Source organism: Drosophila melanogaster, chromosome 2L, assembly GCF_000001215.4.
Source record: "Drosophila melanogaster chromosome 2L".
Lineage (NCBI taxonomy): Eukaryota > Metazoa > Arthropoda > Insecta > Diptera > Drosophilidae > Drosophila > Drosophila melanogaster.
The window spans coordinates 8,415,271-8,433,711 of NT_033779.5; the positions used below are offsets into that span (position 1 = coordinate 8,415,271).

General features: G+C 42.9%; 2 protein-coding genes across 8 annotated transcripts; one reads left to right on the forward strand and one right to left on the reverse strand.

The window, feature by feature from the left end:
- Window positions 1-419: 419 nt before the first annotated feature.
- Akap200 (A kinase anchor protein 200) lies at window positions 420-16,027 on the forward strand. Of its 7 annotated transcripts, none has more exons than NM_001298822.1 (6): window positions 473-616; window positions 11,604-11,823; window positions 11,888-12,283; window positions 12,345-12,797; window positions 13,050-14,192; window positions 15,011-15,707. In NM_001298822.1, the coding sequence occupies exons 2-6, from the start codon at window positions 11,641-11,643 to the stop codon at window positions 15,095-15,097; spliced, it is 2,262 nt and encodes a 753-aa protein (NP_001285751.1). In that variant the 5' UTR covers window positions 473-616; window positions 11,604-11,640; the 3' UTR covers window positions 15,098-15,707. The 7 variants fall into 7 exon arrangements, with proteins under 7 accessions (NP_787998.1, NP_001285751.1, NP_477460.1 ...); NM_058112.4 differs by having other exon boundaries at window positions 15,011-15,274; NM_175984.1 differs by having other exon boundaries at window positions 420-616; window positions 12,345-14,192.
- grk (gurken) lies at window positions 15,816-18,328 on the reverse strand. The gene is made up of 4 exons (NM_057220.3): window positions 18,145-18,328; window positions 17,743-18,002; window positions 16,607-17,224; window positions 15,816-16,471 (listed from the first exon to the last, which is right to left on the reverse strand). Exons 2-4 carry the CDS (start codon window positions 17,810-17,812, stop codon window positions 16,272-16,274), a joined length of 888 nt encoding a protein of 295 aa, NP_476568.2. The 5' UTR covers window positions 17,813-18,002; window positions 18,145-18,328; the 3' UTR covers window positions 15,816-16,271.
- Between the last annotated feature and the right edge of the window lie 113 nt (window positions 18,329-18,441).

The window sequence follows — 18,441 nt, forward strand, 5'->3', positions numbered from 1 at the left end:
ACTTGATTTTCGCAAAAAGACTTACAAGAAACGCTTTTTAAAAAAGTAAACGGAAAATCAAAGACAAATTACAAGTAATTACACTTAAAGAATGAAAAACTAGTTTAGCCAAGTTTAAGCCAAGGAAATATTAATATTTCAAAATTTATAGAAAAATATTGCAAATGTCAGCTTAATAGAAGTTTTCTCTCGTTTAATAGAATAATCTTGAAGATTTCTTACGTCGTAATTTTTACGTTTCTGCAAATGTTTACTGCAATTAACAAGTAATAAATAGGATTCAGATGTAAACAAATATAATTTATAAAAAAATTTTAAGTTAAGGCATTTTAGTCATCTTAATTGTATGGTTAACCATTTGGCGGAACATCAACTTTGTGGACAGCACTATAACTAGACCCGAAGCCCTAACGCGTTCTAACTGCGAAAACATCCTAACGCGACGTAAATACCAGACCCGAGCGGACATTTTTTATTTGTGGAGCGCGCAACAAGAACGAGAAAAGAAACCGAAACGGAAAGCAGGCAAAAAGAGCTGCTGCCAGTGTAGAATCGCAAAGCAAAGAAAGAAGCAAGTGCGTGTGTTTTTAAACCGAAACCGAGAGAATCGAGCCAGGTAAATTCCACTTTAAGTCATAAGATCAGAACATAAAGGAGTTAATTTAAAAAAATAAATGAAAAAGAAACCAAAGCCAAGCAGGCAGACGGCTTGCGTGTGTGTGTGTGCGTGAGTGGTGCTACTTTTGAAATTCTCTATACCCGCTTTGAATTTCGTGTTTGTTTAAAGGAATTGTGATTGAAAAGGAGACAAAGAGTTATTGACGAAAAGTTTCTAACTGGTTTCAAAAATGGTAACTGTATTTGAGGCACAAGTGTTTGTAAAAGAGACGCCCGCCGACGCTCACACACACAGGCAGGAAAAAGGACGCCATGGAAGGCGGCTTAGTGTGCGTGAACGGTGAAGAATGGGAGAAGCGAAGACTAAAAGAGATATTTAAATGGAGTTTTATGCATTTAAGGAGAACTTTCTTTGTCATTAACCCCGCCCCCGCAAAATACAGCATTCGAATTTCGCCACCTTGGAGTAGTTGCCTTTTTACAAAATTTTTGGGTGTGCCGCCTTCAATGCGTCGGCGTTGCCACCACGTCGGCGTCCGCAGCAGCAGCGCAGGCAGTGACGGCGGCAGAGGCAAACACCATGCCGGTGTGGCTTTGTATCCGTATCCGTCTCGCTCTCTCTCTCTCTCTTTGTCTCTTCGGCTCAATCTAGCGCTCTCTCCTTTTTGTGCCTCGCCTTCCTTCGCCTCGCCCGCTCATCGCTCTGGTCCTTTGTGCCATCGCTTCGCCTTGACTTCTGGTTCATTGTCGTTGTCTCCTCTTTGTTTGCATTGTACGCCTGATTACACTTGCCAACATGTTTCTACCTTCTCAGCCAAACATCCTTGTGCAAGGTGCACGCACATAGCGAGTGCCCACTGTGGCCATTTGATCTTTGTATACGTTTCGATCCCTTTTGCGTCTCGGTTTACTCAGATTATCGATACGAGGAGGATCGTCTTTTTGTTTTTCCTACACTTTTGTTGCGAAAAACTGCGTCGCACTTTCTGCAGCGTCGGTTTGTCAGTTCGTCCGTCCGTCCGTCACTCAGTCGTTCAATCGCTCAATCGCAGACGGGCAGACAGCCACCGCCCTAACTGGCGTCGCCTACATGTCTTTGTGTGTGTGGTGTATGTGCTTGCGTGCCTGGGGTAGTGTGCCTGTGTGCGTGCCTCGCTGCATGTGTGAGTCCTTTACGAATGGAGTGGGTGGGCAGAGGCCGAGGAGGAAGAAGCAGAAGCGCAATCACAAGATTTTCGATTGTCAACTGCAATTTATACTACTGCTAAGAGAATTTTATGATCTACTTGCAACGCTGAATGCTAATGCCTTAAATTTTAGTAGCCTCTGTCAAGGATCTTAAATTCAAGTTCTTGTCACAATCATATTTCTTAAGTATATAATTACTTTTATTGTTAAATATTTGTACTGTACTTAATACGTAAAACGTATTTGACAAGTGAAATTTCATGATTGCTCTACTGAAATCTTTTCTTTGAAAATGAATGCTCTTCTTTGTGTTCTAACCTGACCAAATTTATTTGTCAGTGACCCAATTTAGGCACCAAAACTGTAAATATTTCCGAAAATCTTATCAATTTGCCTGTTGAAAATTTGATTAGGAATGGAGTTTGCATTCTGAATTTTCCCCACTCCCGAAATTTGAGCAAATTGAATTATTTCGCTGCGATTTCAGGTAGCGGTCGCCAACCGAATGTATCTTTGAAATTGGTTTATTGTTAAGGAGGAGGGGAGGGCGCCCCATAGAATTTGTGGCGGGTTTTCCCTTGAAGTCGGCTCGAATTTCGTGTACATATTTGCCAGTCGTTCACTGAGGACGAGCATATACATATAATGCTTTTTGGTGTCGCCTTTATTGGCGAATTTGTCAACGTTTGCTCAAACTCGAGTAAACATTGCATTGCGATACGGTGTGGAGGGACTGGGGGCAAACATGCCGTTTCGTCAAGTGCGATTCGCGGTTAACCAGCAATGCTCGATCGCACAATTGGCCTTAAAGCTGTCGATTAGGGTTTAAATTTAACTGCGAACTATTTGGAAATAAACAGAAATCTTTTCCGGAATTACAATACAGTAAAACTTGATATTCTAAGAAGTTATAGATGGTTCACGTACGGTTATAGAATTTCTTAGTGCAGTAAAGGTGGCAAAGCATGTACGAAAAACATATTTTCGACTATTTACTAACGCATGTAATGTTATTGACAACTGGAAAGATTCCAGGAACATGCCTTTTGTTTATCAACATAGTAATTATATATCAATGCTCGTGCAGCTACTTCCTGGAAATGAGTGTAAGTAAGCATGGTCATTTTGGAAGTAACCCATACGATCTAATGATTCGCAGAACGGAGACACCGGTCTGCCAGGGCACATTTGTGCGCTAAACATATGAAGCTCAAAGTCCGAAGCTCAATTGGGGAGCATGGGTAGCTGCGTATATATGTATGTATATGGGTGTGTGTGTAAGCCAAAGTGTTGAGAGGTCCTTTGTCACCGCTGCCATACATTCGTATATCTACGAAAGCGAGCGAATTTCTCATTTAATATGCAAACATCTGTGTGAAAGATGTTCGAAGGCTGCCGCTGTGATGTGCTGCTGCTGGGGCTGTGTGAGTGGAAAACGTTTGCAGATTGAGCTGATTTTCATTTCACGTTCTCTTCTCGAACAACTCGAGTGATATAGCCCTCGGTTCGACCACTTGAGGCCACTAATTCCGCAGGAATTCGGTATGGTTTCAGGCATACTATCATAATTGCTGGGGGTGCACATTAAAATTTTTTTTTTTTTTGTGTTGTAGGTGTTGTTGTTTTGGGAGGCATTTGGCGTGCCGAATGGGCATTGTATTAATGCCAAATCAACAGAAATGTGGAAAATAGAAATATATGTGTAGTCCGCACTAAAAATCAATCGCAGTAGGCCCCAGAAACCAAAATAAACAAATAGCGTCCGAGGCGAAGATAAGCGGCCCTGGTCGGATCCAATGTGATCCGATCTCCATCATATCCCTCATTCCGCCCGCCGATCATGAATTTTATTCAAATTGAAGCTCTTGGTGGCGTTCGATTTCGTTGCTGCGGTTTTCGGATTTGCCTATTTAGCGCTTCTTATCAAAGCCGCTATTTGTTCTCAGTCCGCGGAGGTACAGTAATCGAAACAAGTAAGAAAACATCGAGTATCAATTGTTTCACAAATTATAAACTGTATCCATACCATAAGTGAAACTGATTGGATTGAATCTATTGGATTTGATCGTAGTTTTATGGGAACACTTCCAACAGGAGTCAGTTCCATTAACCCCGCGACCACAGCAGAGATTTATCTTGAATTGAAGTGGAGTACCCCCACGAAATGCAATCCCGTTCCCCGATACACAATTACTTTCCCATTCGAGGGCGATAATTAAATAACAATACAAGAGTCCCGTTGACTGTTACACCACATATTTTGGTATTTCGGTGATTCTTCACGCCTTCTCTTTCTCTTAATTTTGTCTCTCTGCGTGCGTGTGTGTGTGTGTGCGTGTGTGAGGCTCCCCCTTTGCATATTGTTTATTCCCGCTGCCTGCGCTTGCCGCTGTTTTTGTTGCCTTCGTTGTTGCATGTGGGGTCATTGTGTGAATGGCAGCAAAATAAAGCAATAAAGCATACGCATCGACGCCGCCAAGGCTCATTAGTTTGTTATTGACTAAGGAGTGAGAAGAGGAAGAAGAATCAGATGGAAAATGGGTAGGAGGGGTAGAGGTTATGGTTGGAAAGGGAAGGGGTGGGGAGTGGTGGAGGGGCACCAGGAGCACGCCTTTATCTTTATCGGCAGCTGACGGTCAGTAAGTGTGTATTTGTGAGTATGCCCGCATTTCTTTGCAGCTTTTTTTTCGACTCCTCTGCTTCCGGCTGACGTCGCTGCCTCTGCTGCCGCTGACGTCGCAGTCTCTGCTGGCTGCATGAGAAGTTTCTGCTGCCATTGATCGCGACTCGCTCTCTCAGTCATCGTTTTTCGCTCGACTTTAACGGTTCTCGTGGGGATTTAATTCCAGCCTGCATACACAAATAAAAGACGCGAAGTGCCAAACGACTAAACTATTACTCTCACTAGTTAATTGCACAGTTACCACAGTTAGTTTTCACCTAGTTAAGAGAGATAGAAAGAGACCACCCGCGCAGTTGGCAAAAATTGTAAGTACCGGAAATCGAAGAATGGGACAGCTAACGCAGCACCCCCAAAGGGGTCTAATGAATTATGTATAAAATCCAAGAGGATCCGTTTACAACAGACACACTTCGAGTGCCCACTGTGAATTTCTAATCAGAAAAGCTGTGTGCCGCGGCTGCTCTTTGCGGAAAATGAATGCTAATTGGCCACGCTAGCTAACTTGTTGTTGTTACCACTTTTTAATACACAACTTACAACTGTCGCACGCCTCTCGGAGTTTTAATTAACCGCAACGATAGAGAGAGAGAGAGAGAGCGAGAACTGGAGACCGAGAGAATCAGCGAAGAGAGTTGGAGCAGCAGGAAAAGAGAAGAAAAGCGAACCGGTTTAGTGGGCGCTCTGGTTCTTTTTTCGTTGCTGCTTTTCTCCGATTTACTTTGTCTTCGTTTTTATCCTTTTTTCCACTGAGCCATGAAAAAGAAGAAGCAGAAGAAGGTGACTCTGCGTGGGCAGGCGACAAATTTATTGGCACTTATTCGCTTATTCCCGCTTTTCCGCCCTTTCTTGTCTATAAAGAAAAAAGGAAGCCCCCAAGCTTTGAATATTCAAATATTTATTGTAATTATTTTCAACACCGGCCCACAGCGTAGTTGATTTAAGTGCGCGCTCATTTGATACCCTGTAATGATTGAGTGTGGGGGGTATATTATGGTGCCGGTACGATGTGATAGACTGAGAAAAAATTGTATGAAATCAGGAAGATCAATTTATATTACGTTACTCAGCAAAGTTAAGTCTTCAGTTTGGATTCTATATAGATTAAATTTATACTATACAAAATCGTTCTCTATCAGAAAGATTAAAAAGTTATCATAATTAGATAACTACTCCAGACAGAAAGAGAAAGTTAAGCAAATTAACTTATCTATTCATATCAGCTTAAACTATATCTATAACATTGTCATGGTTTTTTTAAAGCTTAACACAACTATATAACTTCCAACGGAATTAGAAAGTACGAAAAGAACAGAGTACTGCACCTATCTTCCATTAAAAGCGTATCTCTTGCCCTGAACTGTAATTTTCTTCGCTACAAAAACTAGGGTTCTTCCATCATTGCTACTTGTCTTCCAGATTACACATTGTTGAAATATTTTCAAGTACCATACACGCATACAGCCCCGCGGCAACATATTTCGTATGCGCCATTTCGGGTTTTGCGCCTTGCAAAAAAGAAGTTGGCATACGTTTCTAGCCATCATACAATTCATACATATATACATACATATATGTAAATAGTGAAGGAACGGTCGTACAAAGACATATCGGACGTTCTCAACGAGCTCATAAAATTTTACGGTTCTTGCTGATGATTTTATGCGTTTTGTGCCTCATTATATTTCGTACATATGCGTGTGATGCCCGATTGTGTGGCGGTTTTGATAGTTTTTGAATGGCAGGCCAAGAGGAAGAAGATATTTTCAAGTGCGTCTAATTTTACGATCGATGCCCCATACCCACACTATGCCCCATTCTTTCTTCTTTCCATTCTTTGCATGTTTGCTTGTGTGTGGCAAAGTACGAGAATATCTTGAAGATATGATAAAAACCGGCTAGATAAGCCGGTCGTATCTGTATCTGCTGTCATGTTGTGAAAAACTTGACTGGAGCACGTCTCCACAATGTGTACACTCTGCAAGTTCTTATTTTGTGGGGCAGGTAATGTTTGCCAAGATCACCGAGACTGGCCAAACATGCCTAAATTCGGGGGAAATGTTTCGCTAAAACATGGTGGTATATATATTAATCACGTAGCACCCGATCTTGGGGCCTTTTGCTGTCAAAAGTCCCCCGCATTTAGTGAATCACTTGCTGATATCGATTTTCCTTTGTTATTTTACGAACACTGCATTTATCAATTGAAGAGCCGTGTTCCTGCACACTAAACTCCACCCATTTCCCAATCGCAGCCGAAACACGACTTCCTCTGGTGTTATCGTCATTATTAATACAGATATAGAAGAATAGGTTTCTGTGTACCGTTAACAATGATTGTATATTTTATTTTTGGCCCTGTGAATGTATCCATATCAAATGTGATTGTAAAGACACACGAAACTTAAATGGGGAGGGAGCATGTCCGTTGTCCGCTGTCCGTACAGAACATTCCGAATTGACCGGAAATGATAATTGAAAAAAATATTTTCTCTTTTCTTTGGGTCTTGTCAACCAACTTGTGCGTGTGACATGTGTGTGTGTGTGCAAAGGAGGAGTGTGGAGTGTGTGTACTTGCTTGCTACTAATTATGGAATGCATTCATTTTACGTATCGTATCATTTTCATTATGCCACAACTCCAGTACAGCACTCTCGCCCAGCAACAACAATTGTATCCGGTGGTTACTTGAGACACACTCGGCTTGTTGTCAATGTTTTGATATAGTGGCCTGGCCCATTGCTCTTCTCGGTTTCGTTATTGCCTTCTGGTTCTTGCATATTTTTGGCTTAGTGGTTTGGCTTATAAAGTTGACAAGGCCCGATTCGGGTTAAAAAGCACGAAAAGTCTTTGTGAAGTTGGACATGGGGTATTTGCATGCAAACTTGTTTTCCAGACAGAACATTCAATTATTTTAATTTTTCTGTAGCTTTTCTGATTATTGGAATTGATTAAGCATGAATTTTGTGTCTATTCATAAGATTTGATAAGCAAAAATAGCACCTTGATCAATGTGATAATACAAAATTCAAACTATTATTAGTATATTGCGTCTTATTTTCATTTATTGTAAATTAATAATACATACTGTAAACTTTCCTTTAAAAACCTAGCGATTATATTTCAGGAAGAATACATTTCTTTCGCACGCTTTTCGGGAATCATAATCTTTATAAGATTGCATCCGCATTGTGGGTGTGCGCTTGTGTGTGTGCGTACTTTTTGCGTGGGGGCCACAACAAGAATGTTTCTTGATGACAATTAAAGTGGACTGCGACTTTATATGTATGCTATGCGCTCAATAAAGCCAAATGCATCGTCTGATTGCGGCTTAGGCGTGGCTTATCAGCGGCAGCGAAGGCAACAATGCAACGAAAGTGCACTCTGCTTTCTTCTACTGCTCCTTCCTCGCCGTCTTATTGTTCTCCCACTCAAAACTTGGGTCTACTTGAGCCTGATTGAGGGAAACTTTCCACTCAATTGAGAGGAGGATGGCTGGACGGACTGACGGATGGATTGGATGGATGGATGGATGTTTGATGTGTGTGAGCGATGCCATTAACGATCTCTCTTGATTAGTTTATAAAAGTTCAATTGCGCTGGTGCGCATGCACTCTGCTCTAAGGCATTGTCCCTACCACAAATGGTGAAACTTTTCAATTTTAATTGCACAACAATGTACACATCATGATGCCACACTGCTGCCACTGATCTTGGGAGGGAGTGCAAATGGTTTTATTGGAATGGAGAAACGGATAATGGGAATGGGAATAGTGGCTATGCGCCTGCGCTTTAACAAGCCAGGCCAGCATCTCCCAAACGCACACACATTAATTTGTTTGACCGGCCGGCTAGACATTCAGACGGTCACTCAGCCGGCACATTCCAGCACAATCAATTTAATTTACGTATCAAAACGTCTCATCCATCGCTCCCTCGCCGGCAGGCGAGAATGAGACGGCCAGATGGATAGATAGCGTTGGAAGGAGGTGACTGAGCTGTCAGCTTGGCTATTTTTAGCTATATTCCAAAATCACTTGGCTATCAAATCTAATTGTCTCAGAATAGTTAGATAAACTAGTCTTAGAATAGCACCTACTATAACAACACAAACCCTTGTTTTTATCCCACCGCTGGTCAGTTTAGTTTTGTGTTACAGTGTCTAATGATGCATTGATGTGTTAAGGGGATGTGTTTAAATAAGATATAATGCAATATATTTTCTCAACGTTGTTTACCCATATTACTCAGCTGAGTTTCTTTCGTCAGCACTATTTGCAGAAGAATGCAGGAGCCAGCAAAGTGATACACAGCAGCTTGGAGTGTCAAAATTGATAGGCGGCTGCGTCCGAAAGGCAGAGGGAATGTGAATGGGAACGAATTGAAGCTCACACTCACGCCTCTTTGTGCTGTTGCTTCTTTTATTTTATTTTCGAATACACTCTCCATTGTTGATAAATGCGCTTTTATTTATAGAATGCGGCTGCTGTTTTGTGAGCTGCGAGCTCTGCTCTGCGTTTTCCTTTGTCGTCGTCCATCGGCTCGACAGCTCGAGGGTAAGGGATCGGGATCCAAATGGGGGGAGGGCGTGTGAAAGTGGGCGCACATGTCAAATGCCATGTCTAATTGAATTAAACTAATAAAAAACGAAGACACAAAGGCCCCGAAAACTTTTGTTGTTGTCGCCCATTAAGTAATTTTCATAGATTACACATTTTAGCCGGTCTTCCACCCTTGAGTCACTTCACTCCATAACTTCAAAACTCCCCGCCTTCTAAATCAATTGGGAAAAATGCAGTGGTACTTTTCTAATTCGAATTTTAGACATTCAATTGCACTTTACTTGACAACATAAGACAGTTGCTATAATTTATAAAGTAAAGGCAAAGTTGTTAAAGAACGTGCTTTCGAATAGTTTTTCTAGTTTATTACTGAAAGGATGTATTTTCTCGCTGATCTGGCAACCCGGTGCATGTGTGTCCTAATGCATTGAATATAAACGTTGGACCGCACTCAATTATTTTCACACGCCCCACCGCAGGGGGTTGTGGGCAGAGGACGAGGATGGGGACGATGACGATAAAGGGGAAGTGAAAGAGGAAGGAACAACAGTTGTTGCTATGTTGGCATAGCAACGTGCAATGACCAGACCCGCTAATGTTATTATTGTTGTAGTTCCCTGGCAAATGCCGGCAACCCTCGCACTCTCGAGTCCTTCGGCTCTTACTCACTCACGCTCTGCTCTCTTTCTCTCTCTCTCTCCTTCGGTTTCTCTCGATGTCCTTTTCTTTGATGCGTCATGCGCGCCAGTTTACTTGCGCTTTTATGTTATTACCTTACCTTCTATGACCAAATTCAGTGGGCACAATGGGGGAGTATTTCGGCATATTTCGGCCATTACTCATCCGGTTTGGATAGACATAGGCCAGAAATTAATAGCCTCATTCTTTGCCCATCGGATATATGTGGCTCGCTCCGCTATCACTCCGATCGAAATACATAAACGAGGAGCTTCAGTTGGCCCGGTATTGTATGGTATACGTATGGTATTGTGTCGGGTTGTCTCATATTAATTGCTTCGCTGAGTTCGTTGAACCCACAGAGTCTTGAAACTTGAGGTCTCTTTTCTTGTTACGTATTTAAATTGATATGATGTATTTGTGCCGAGTGCACGATTGTTTGCTTTCGGTGCAAATTTAAAGCTTTTGGTTTTATATCTAATCGGAATTCCAAAACCCTAAGGGCTTGCTGTTCTAAATATGGTTTGTTGTACTACGTATTGAAGGGGGGAAAGGTGCACACTCAAGCTGTTCTTGTTATTTGTTTCTTGTCTCAAAATTTATACATCGTATTTGATAAAGGTGATGAATGACATATTGCTCACACCTTTGTTTAGTTGACAACGCCTTAGACATCGCAAGTGAGTCAAAGCTCTTCGGCGAAACTCCAATGTCAGAACGTTTTTGCACCTATCAGTGGGGAATCATTCACATCGGTAATATTTTGCTTCCTGCCTCGTCCACGTCTTGACTCACGTCCAACTAACTAGGCAATAATAAATTGAAGCTAATGAGTCACTGATGGATTCCCAGAGAATTTTTAATTTGCATATGGCGCACCACGTGCCGGTGGTGCGTGTGCTTCTGTTAAAAGTGGAAGTGGAATTGGATGGTGGGGCGGGCATGTGGATGGTTCGGATGTGGGAGGCTGTTGATTCACCGGGTCTAGAGAAAGCCGTCGGAACAGCTGCTCTTTTAGCCTTTGTTGTCTGTGTGGGTCGGGTTTGGTGTGTGTGTTTGTGTGTTTGCCGCCATTTTTTAGCTGCATACGAGCACACACAACACCTTCCCCATTTCATTTCCCACTTACAACCCCTAAAAATGCAAAAAACTTCTTGCTGAGCCAACTCTTACGGCCGAAAAATGTGTTGGTTCTTTGCTACGGTTTCTGTTTCATTCACTCTGGCAAAAATGTTGTGTGTGTAATTCGATTTAGCTTAAACATGACGCATTGCACGCTAAAAAAAACCCTCCTCCCCATTTCTCTTTTCCTTGGTGCAGCGTCTGTTTCGTTGTTTCATACAAACTTCCCAGTATAATGAAAAACATTCAAGTGTCGATGAATCATTTGAGGCGCTGAAATTGTTTACGATTACTGCCGTCTCGTTGGGCCGTTACAGTATTTATTGGGTAATTGTAGACGATAGTAAAATTAATTTTATTGAAATTATAATTAATAATTTAGAGAGAATATTCTTTTTAAAAATTTTTGTGTGAATCAGTTATTAAACTCATCGCCAAAATTATTTCAAAATATTGATTTAAGTAAACGGTGTATTTATGAAAGAATGCTATTAGCGTAGTAAATACACATTATCGCAATTGTTTTCTTCATGGTCTAGCTTATTTGATAAGCCCTAAGTGGTGGATGCAATCGGCAATCCTTAATGAGGTCATCGAATTGCATTGAAAGATCTAGAGTGCGTGTCTGTGAAAATGTCAATCGCAAAAAATAGGAGAAACACTATCTAAAAATATAAATTGCCGCCGTACTTGTGCCATTTTCCACTCTACAATGCTTCACATTTAAACTAATTACTCGCTTCATTTGCTTTCAGTTTACACTAGCGACTAAAGGAGGATCAGCAGGAAAAAATGGGTAAAGCTCAGAGCAAGCGTTCAATCGACATCACCACCGATCCCAAGAAGGTCGGAGAGGGCGATGAGGTCGCCGGCAAGGTGGAGAAAATCGATGTGGACCAGAAGACGGACGCGCCGGCTGTGAACGGAGACGCTGCCACGCCCAAAGAGGGTGGTGATGAAGCGGCGGCGGTAGAGGTAAGCAAATCATATCTTCAAATGTGTACGTCTCATGACTGATGTGTTTAATTTACGCCAATAGAAAAAGGAAACTGAGGAGCATTCTGAGAACGACAAAGATCTGACCACCGAAAAGAGTGCCGCAGTCGCTGAGGGTGGTGATGCGGTCGCTGAAACGGCCAAGGGCGAGGAGGGATCTCCCAAGGAGGCTGCTGCTGGTGAGGATATAACCCCGCTGGCAGACGAAAGCATCAAGTCCAAGTCCAAGAAGGACAAGGTCAAGAAGAAGTGGTCCTTCCGAAGCATTTCCTTTGGCAAGAAGGACAAACAGAAACCGGCCAAGTCGGAGGAGGCTACGTCGCCCACCTCTGGCACAACGTCGCCCACGACGGCCGAGGCAGAGGCTGCTCCAGCTGGGGATGCAGCTGTCGCAGAACCATCGGTGGCTACAAATGGCGAGGCTGAAAAGCCAGCTGAGGTAAGTTGACACTCGAAATAGTTCAAGAGGAATTTTATTTAATATCTCTAAATGTTATAAGACTGCCACTGCCACCAGCGAGCCGGCGTCCAAGGATGAGAAGCCCGCCGAAAATGGATCAGCGACCGAGCAGGAGAAACAGGCCAACGGAGAAACCGAAAAGGCGGCGCCAGCACCTTCCACAGTTGAGGAAGCGGCGAAGCCCAAGCCCGCCGAAGAACCAGCCACAGTCACTGCCACCGAATCGAACACCACTGCCACCGAAGAAGTTCCCGTGAAAGAGAGCCAGCCAGAGCCCGAAGTGGTGACCAATGGACATGGAGCCGGAGAGGCGCTGACCAACGGATCAAGCAATGGACTGGCCGAGTCCCCAGTGACCGAGACAGCACCTGTCGCTGACAACATTCCGAGCAACGTTGATGACGAGCCACCGCACCAGAATGGCACCAATGGCACCACCACGCCCCCGCCCACTCCCGTGGCCACCGAGATCGAGAAGGGACAGCAAATTGAGGTAAACAACCACACAAGAACAGACAACACCACACAACACAACAGCAAAAACATCACTGTAAATACAAGTACAACAACAACAAAAACAACCGAAATCACAGAGAACACTGCACTAAAAACAATAAGTACAGATACAGAAAGAACTTGCACAAGCACTGTGACCGAGACCGTTGTAGCAGCCGCAGAGTTAGTTCAGACCCAAACAATCCTAACCAAAACAACAAACACGATCCTTCCCACCTCCCACACGCAGGCCAGCAGTGAAGTGATTGAAACAGTGACCCCCAGCCAAGCGGAAGAGGAAGTTGTGGCAGCAATCATCAAGGCGGTTAGCAGCGAACCTGAAGCCGAAACGGAGACTGAGACAGAGGCCGAGGGATTCGTGCTTGTTGCTCCTGTGTCCACCGAAGTCGAAGTTCCCGTTTCCATTTCCCCCATTGAACCCGTGGCAGAGGTTTCCCAAGTTAAAATTGAACCACTTGTCGAAATTCCCGAAGTTGAAGCCAAGTCCGTAGCCGATGTGTCTGAAGCTGATACGGAATCCGTACCAAAAGTTTCTGAATTGAAAACTGAAGTTTCCGAAATTGAGTTCGAGTCCGTTATTGTGGAGACGAGAAGCAGCAGTCCGCCACCTCCATTGCCCAAATCCCCGCCTCCGTCTCGTGTCTCCGCATTTGTGCTGTCCGAGGATGTTATCGAGGAGCAGGTTACCCCGAATGTCCCCGAAGTAAACGACGTGAAGCCCGATGAGATCGAACAGCAGGCAATCAGCATAGTGGCTGAAATCACCGAACAGGCAGCAGAAATTGTCACCGAACAAGAGAAACAACAGGAGGAGGCCAAGGTGGATTCTGTTCCTGAAACAATTGAGGAATCCAGCTCCACGGTTGTGGTTGAGGAAGTTTTACCAGTTCAAAACGATGAAGTAACGGCTCCTTCTCCTACTCCTGATGATGTCCAGAAACCTATTGAAGATCAAGATACACCCGACGAAAAAGAGTCCTACCCAGTTCCAGATCCCATTGACCCGGCGGCCGTAAACGATGAGGTCGCTGTTACAGAAGCTGTAGATTGTGAAGTTGAGAAAGAAACCGGTAGCATCAGCTCCAACGTTGCTGAATCTTCTTCAGTATCCGACGAGCAGGCGGCAATCGAAAATCAGGTTGAAATCCTCGAAGAACAGACAGTAGCTGTTGAGGAAACCACCGAACAAGAGACATCAGACCAGCAAGTTATTTCCGAGGAGGCGCATAGCGATAACGATAAGGAGAATGAAATCGACCTGGTTGAAAACATCATTAGCGATCTGGATGCTCCGATTACCAAAGCAGGCGGCGATCTGCTGGTAGAATTGGATGCGAGATCCGCGGAACAGGAGGGCGAGAGCAACAACAAGGTGAATAGCAAGTGGCAGTGGTTCTTAAAACTGCAACCTCAAGTCTTCAAAACACATCGACTTCAACACACCATATAACCATTCTTGCATCTGGCGCTCCATTTGGTGGGCATGGAGCTATGTCCTGGGCGTGCTTCTTCTGCTTTCTCCACTCTGTGTGTGTTTCCCATTCAAATGGCATCAGATATTCTGCTGCTGGTAGCGCGCTTGTTGCCGTAGTTGTTAATACGTAGTTCGTTAGTGTTTGGTACATTGATTGATGTTGATTGAATTGCTCGGGGATTGCATGATATTTTTTGGTGATATAAAGCGAATGAAGTACGTAATACTAAACCGAGGATAGCGACTGCATTGTATTAACCGCAAGATACCAAGTCCATAAACACAACCTAAAACGCATTCATCCTAATCCTCCACACATGCACACCAAAATACAAATTTAGAAAACAGAAAATTATTCAAAACCCAACCCATTTATACCCCGCTCTGTCCTAACTCAATATCTGTTTGGCTGTCGTAACTCTTGGCTCTCACTAAAACCAAAGACCATAAATACACAACTGTACCTTAATGTTAAAAACACTACACACATACACACACACTCGCACACACAGTTCGTAAATCGCTTATTATTAAATACATTATTTTGTATACTATTTCGTTTTGTTTTTGCGCCTTTGTCATTGTCGCGAACTTTCTTTCCCCTTAATTGTTGTTGTTGTGCTTTCAGTTTTTAATAATTTTTTTTTTATGCAACACACAAAGCAAAAGCCTTGACCAGATAAACAACTAATAATTTCCATTGCGTTTGTTCACAGGTGGATCTCGCCAAGGATCTGAAGGAGAAGAATGCCGCCGCGGCAGACGTTACAACACAGGAACAACTGCCCGTTACATGCGAATAATCCTACTCATAATTATTATATATAATATTACATATTATTAAAAACAAAACAACAAACGATACAAGCAACAACAAAAGAACGCAACGTAAAACAACAAACAATTACAAGATAAACGAGATAAAAACAAAACAAAACAAAAAACAAGCAAAAATACATTTTTAAACATTTACATATTTTAAATAATTTTTGTACGAACTTCATATCCCTAATCCAAGATATACGCAAGCAAAAGTCCGAGTTACACGCGACACCACCATCCACGCCACCAATGCAACCACTGCAACCAATCACCACGCCCCACTCAAACACCACCCACGCGCAGGAATCAATAGTTTTTTTTATTGATGCCTCTCAATTCCAGATCGGGTTAAGTCCCCAAAAACACATCCATCACCCATCAAGCACACACCATCCACCACACAAGCGCATACATACCATTCTCATATTGATGATCTTGATAGCGAAAGAATCAACAAATCATATACGATGAAATGATGAAAGTGAGGAGAATTTTTTGAATAATTTCTACTATACATTTAACTGTAAGTTCGAAGAAATTTGTAAAGAATTTTTGGACGAAATATTGGATAAAATATATATTATAAAATATAAAACCCAAAAGCGTGCTTCACTCATATCCGCCGGCTGAAAAAAAAAAACGAGAGAGATAGAAACGAGATACGAGATACGATGAACCGCAGAAAGGAAACAATGTTTTGAATGTTTTAATTCTGTTTCGAGTCGAGTCCCAATCCTCTTCTTTAATACACTACCAAAATAGTTTTTCTTTACAATATACACAATGTAACAGAGTGTTACGAAAATAATCACTTGTCCTGGTAACTGGAGTAAGCGCTAAGATTACATTATATTTCGTAATGGTTAATTTAACGTAACAAAATGTTACTACAAACAAACTACAAAAGCTCCAACGAAAGCTTCAAAAGCGAAACAAACGAAACTAAGAAATGATAAAGAAAAGCAAATACTAACTTGTGCGTCTTTTGCAACTAAATAGAAAATCCTACTAAGTACACTAAATGTATTCAATAAATTAAAGCGTTAATTTTACGCTGCGCAACGTAAAGAAATATGGTCAACAAGAATTTGCCATCCAACAAAGAGGAGGCTTATATAGGTGAAACCAAATTGTTTCCAAATCAAATTCTAAATCTCAGCATCTGACAAAAAAGCGCTGCTTATGCAGGTGTAGTTGCTGCTGCTTCCGGCGATAATCCGGCACATTGCGGAGCATGAAAACGGCTGCGAAGAGAACGTAGAGCGACGACAGCATGAGGAGTACGGGAAAGGAGAAGACGATGTGCGCCATTCGGACCTTCCGCTGCGCTGTTGGAGGCGAATAGATGTAGTCACCTGCAATGATCAATGAGTTCATTTAGTTACCATGTACTGGGTACAGACTAATAGATATCGTTAGTTCCATCCGTTCCATACAACACAGGAAGAGACTTCTGTGAATGGATGGCTATGCTAGAGTAGAGTACCTACCATTCCAGCTCTTGTAGGCGCACCGCTCTCCATCGTAGTCGTTAACGCAGAGGCAGGAATGGAAGACTGTGTTGTTCACCATCGGATGCTGGAAGCAGTGGCCGCCGTTCAGGCAAAAGCTAGTATTGTAAGCTTCGCTGCAGGGCAGCATCTGAATCTCTGTCTCCTTGTCGTTCGGGCTGGGAGTCGTGGAGTCAGGCGTGCTGGACGAACTGGGGTCAGGTGGCGGTTCTCCGGTGTGGGTAACAGTTTCGGGTGTTGTCACTGTCTCGGAATCAGTGATTGGTGTGCTGCTTTCGCTGGCCAACCAGGTGTCGGTACTGGATCCGAGAATTATCCCATCCTGTTCCGGATCCGCAGCAATGGAGTCGTCTGCGTTTGGCAGTTGGCCGCCCGAGTCCGGATTGGGATCCGTATCGGGATGCAGCTGGTCTGCCTCCTCCTGGGCCGAGGCCTCCAGTTGCTTGCGCTGCAGCTCCAGGCGATTGAGCAACTCAACCGCGGTCTCCTGGATCTGCTGCTGCAGCTCGTGCGCATGCTCGTGCATGTGGCTGTGCTGATGCTGCACAATTTTCAGCGTATGCTCTCGGAGAAGTAAGATTCGGCTCGAACAACAATCTGCAGAATACAGAAGAAGGTGTGCGATTAAGAAAACAGGACATTTCCAGTGATCGCAAAGATACAGAATAGATAACGTTGTAAAGCTCAAGTTGAAGTACAAAAAGCTTTCAGTTTTTAGTGCGGCAACTTTTGAAATTATCATAAAAATGTCTCCCTATGGTATTATTATTACTAATTTTTTTAATTTTTAAGAATGCAAAGTTTGTTCATAAGGACAGTATTTAAATGAAACTCAAAAAAATCTTTAGAAATAATTCACAAATATGTATATTATCTGAAGTTTACTTCATTCATCATCCACGAACAGAAAGCTAATACAGGATTTTACACAGTTTTCAAGGAAGTTTTAGTTTTTTAGCATAACAAGTATATAATCAGCACTGCAAATATTTTATGATTTGTTGTAGCTGTTTTCCAGTTTTTTCGACGCTAGAAATAGCTTTTTTTGTGGGAGAGCCTGGCAATACTGGCCGTAATATTGGAATCTAAAAATCAGGTGGAGATTATGTACGTACCTGTGACGGCGACAATTGTTGAGAGCACGAAAATTACTTTGAAAATCCGAGTAAATGGGATTTGCATCATTGGAAAACGCTTGGGGTGGCGCTCCGAAAAATATTGATTGGGTGGACCGATTGTCCACCACTAGGAAAACTGAGTCAATGAAGGGGTCTAAACGATCGAGGGATCGAGCGGCGTGCTGGCCGCAAATGCAATTTGGCGTCGCAACAGAAGCTGAAACATACTACACACTTGCATCTCCTTGTGGATTTTACTGCAAAATAAAAATAGAACATTTTAGCGCCTCCACATTTTCTGTCGCACGAACGCACACACACGAAACAAAAAAAAAAGGAAAAGAAATAGCATTCAAAATTGGTGATCCAAAAGCTTTTCATAGATTATCTTAGACGTACTGGAGCTGCTATATGGCCTGTAGAAGGCTTCGACATTATAATTATTATAATGACTCGTGAATCATTTTATATATCAGGCAAGTAATTAATTAGTTAATCTAAAGAGCAGCAAGCGCGGGAAGCGGGCTCTTCTCTGCTCCACTTTGATTTTAGGTCTTGTTGCGCGCACGTCGGAAAAGAGACTGAGGAAAACAGAGCCAGAGAAACAGATGGACCTCATCCCTACATTGGCGGCATTGGCATGCGCCATGAATGAAATCGATCGGTGAGCGGGGAGAGCGAAGAGAGCGCCCCCAA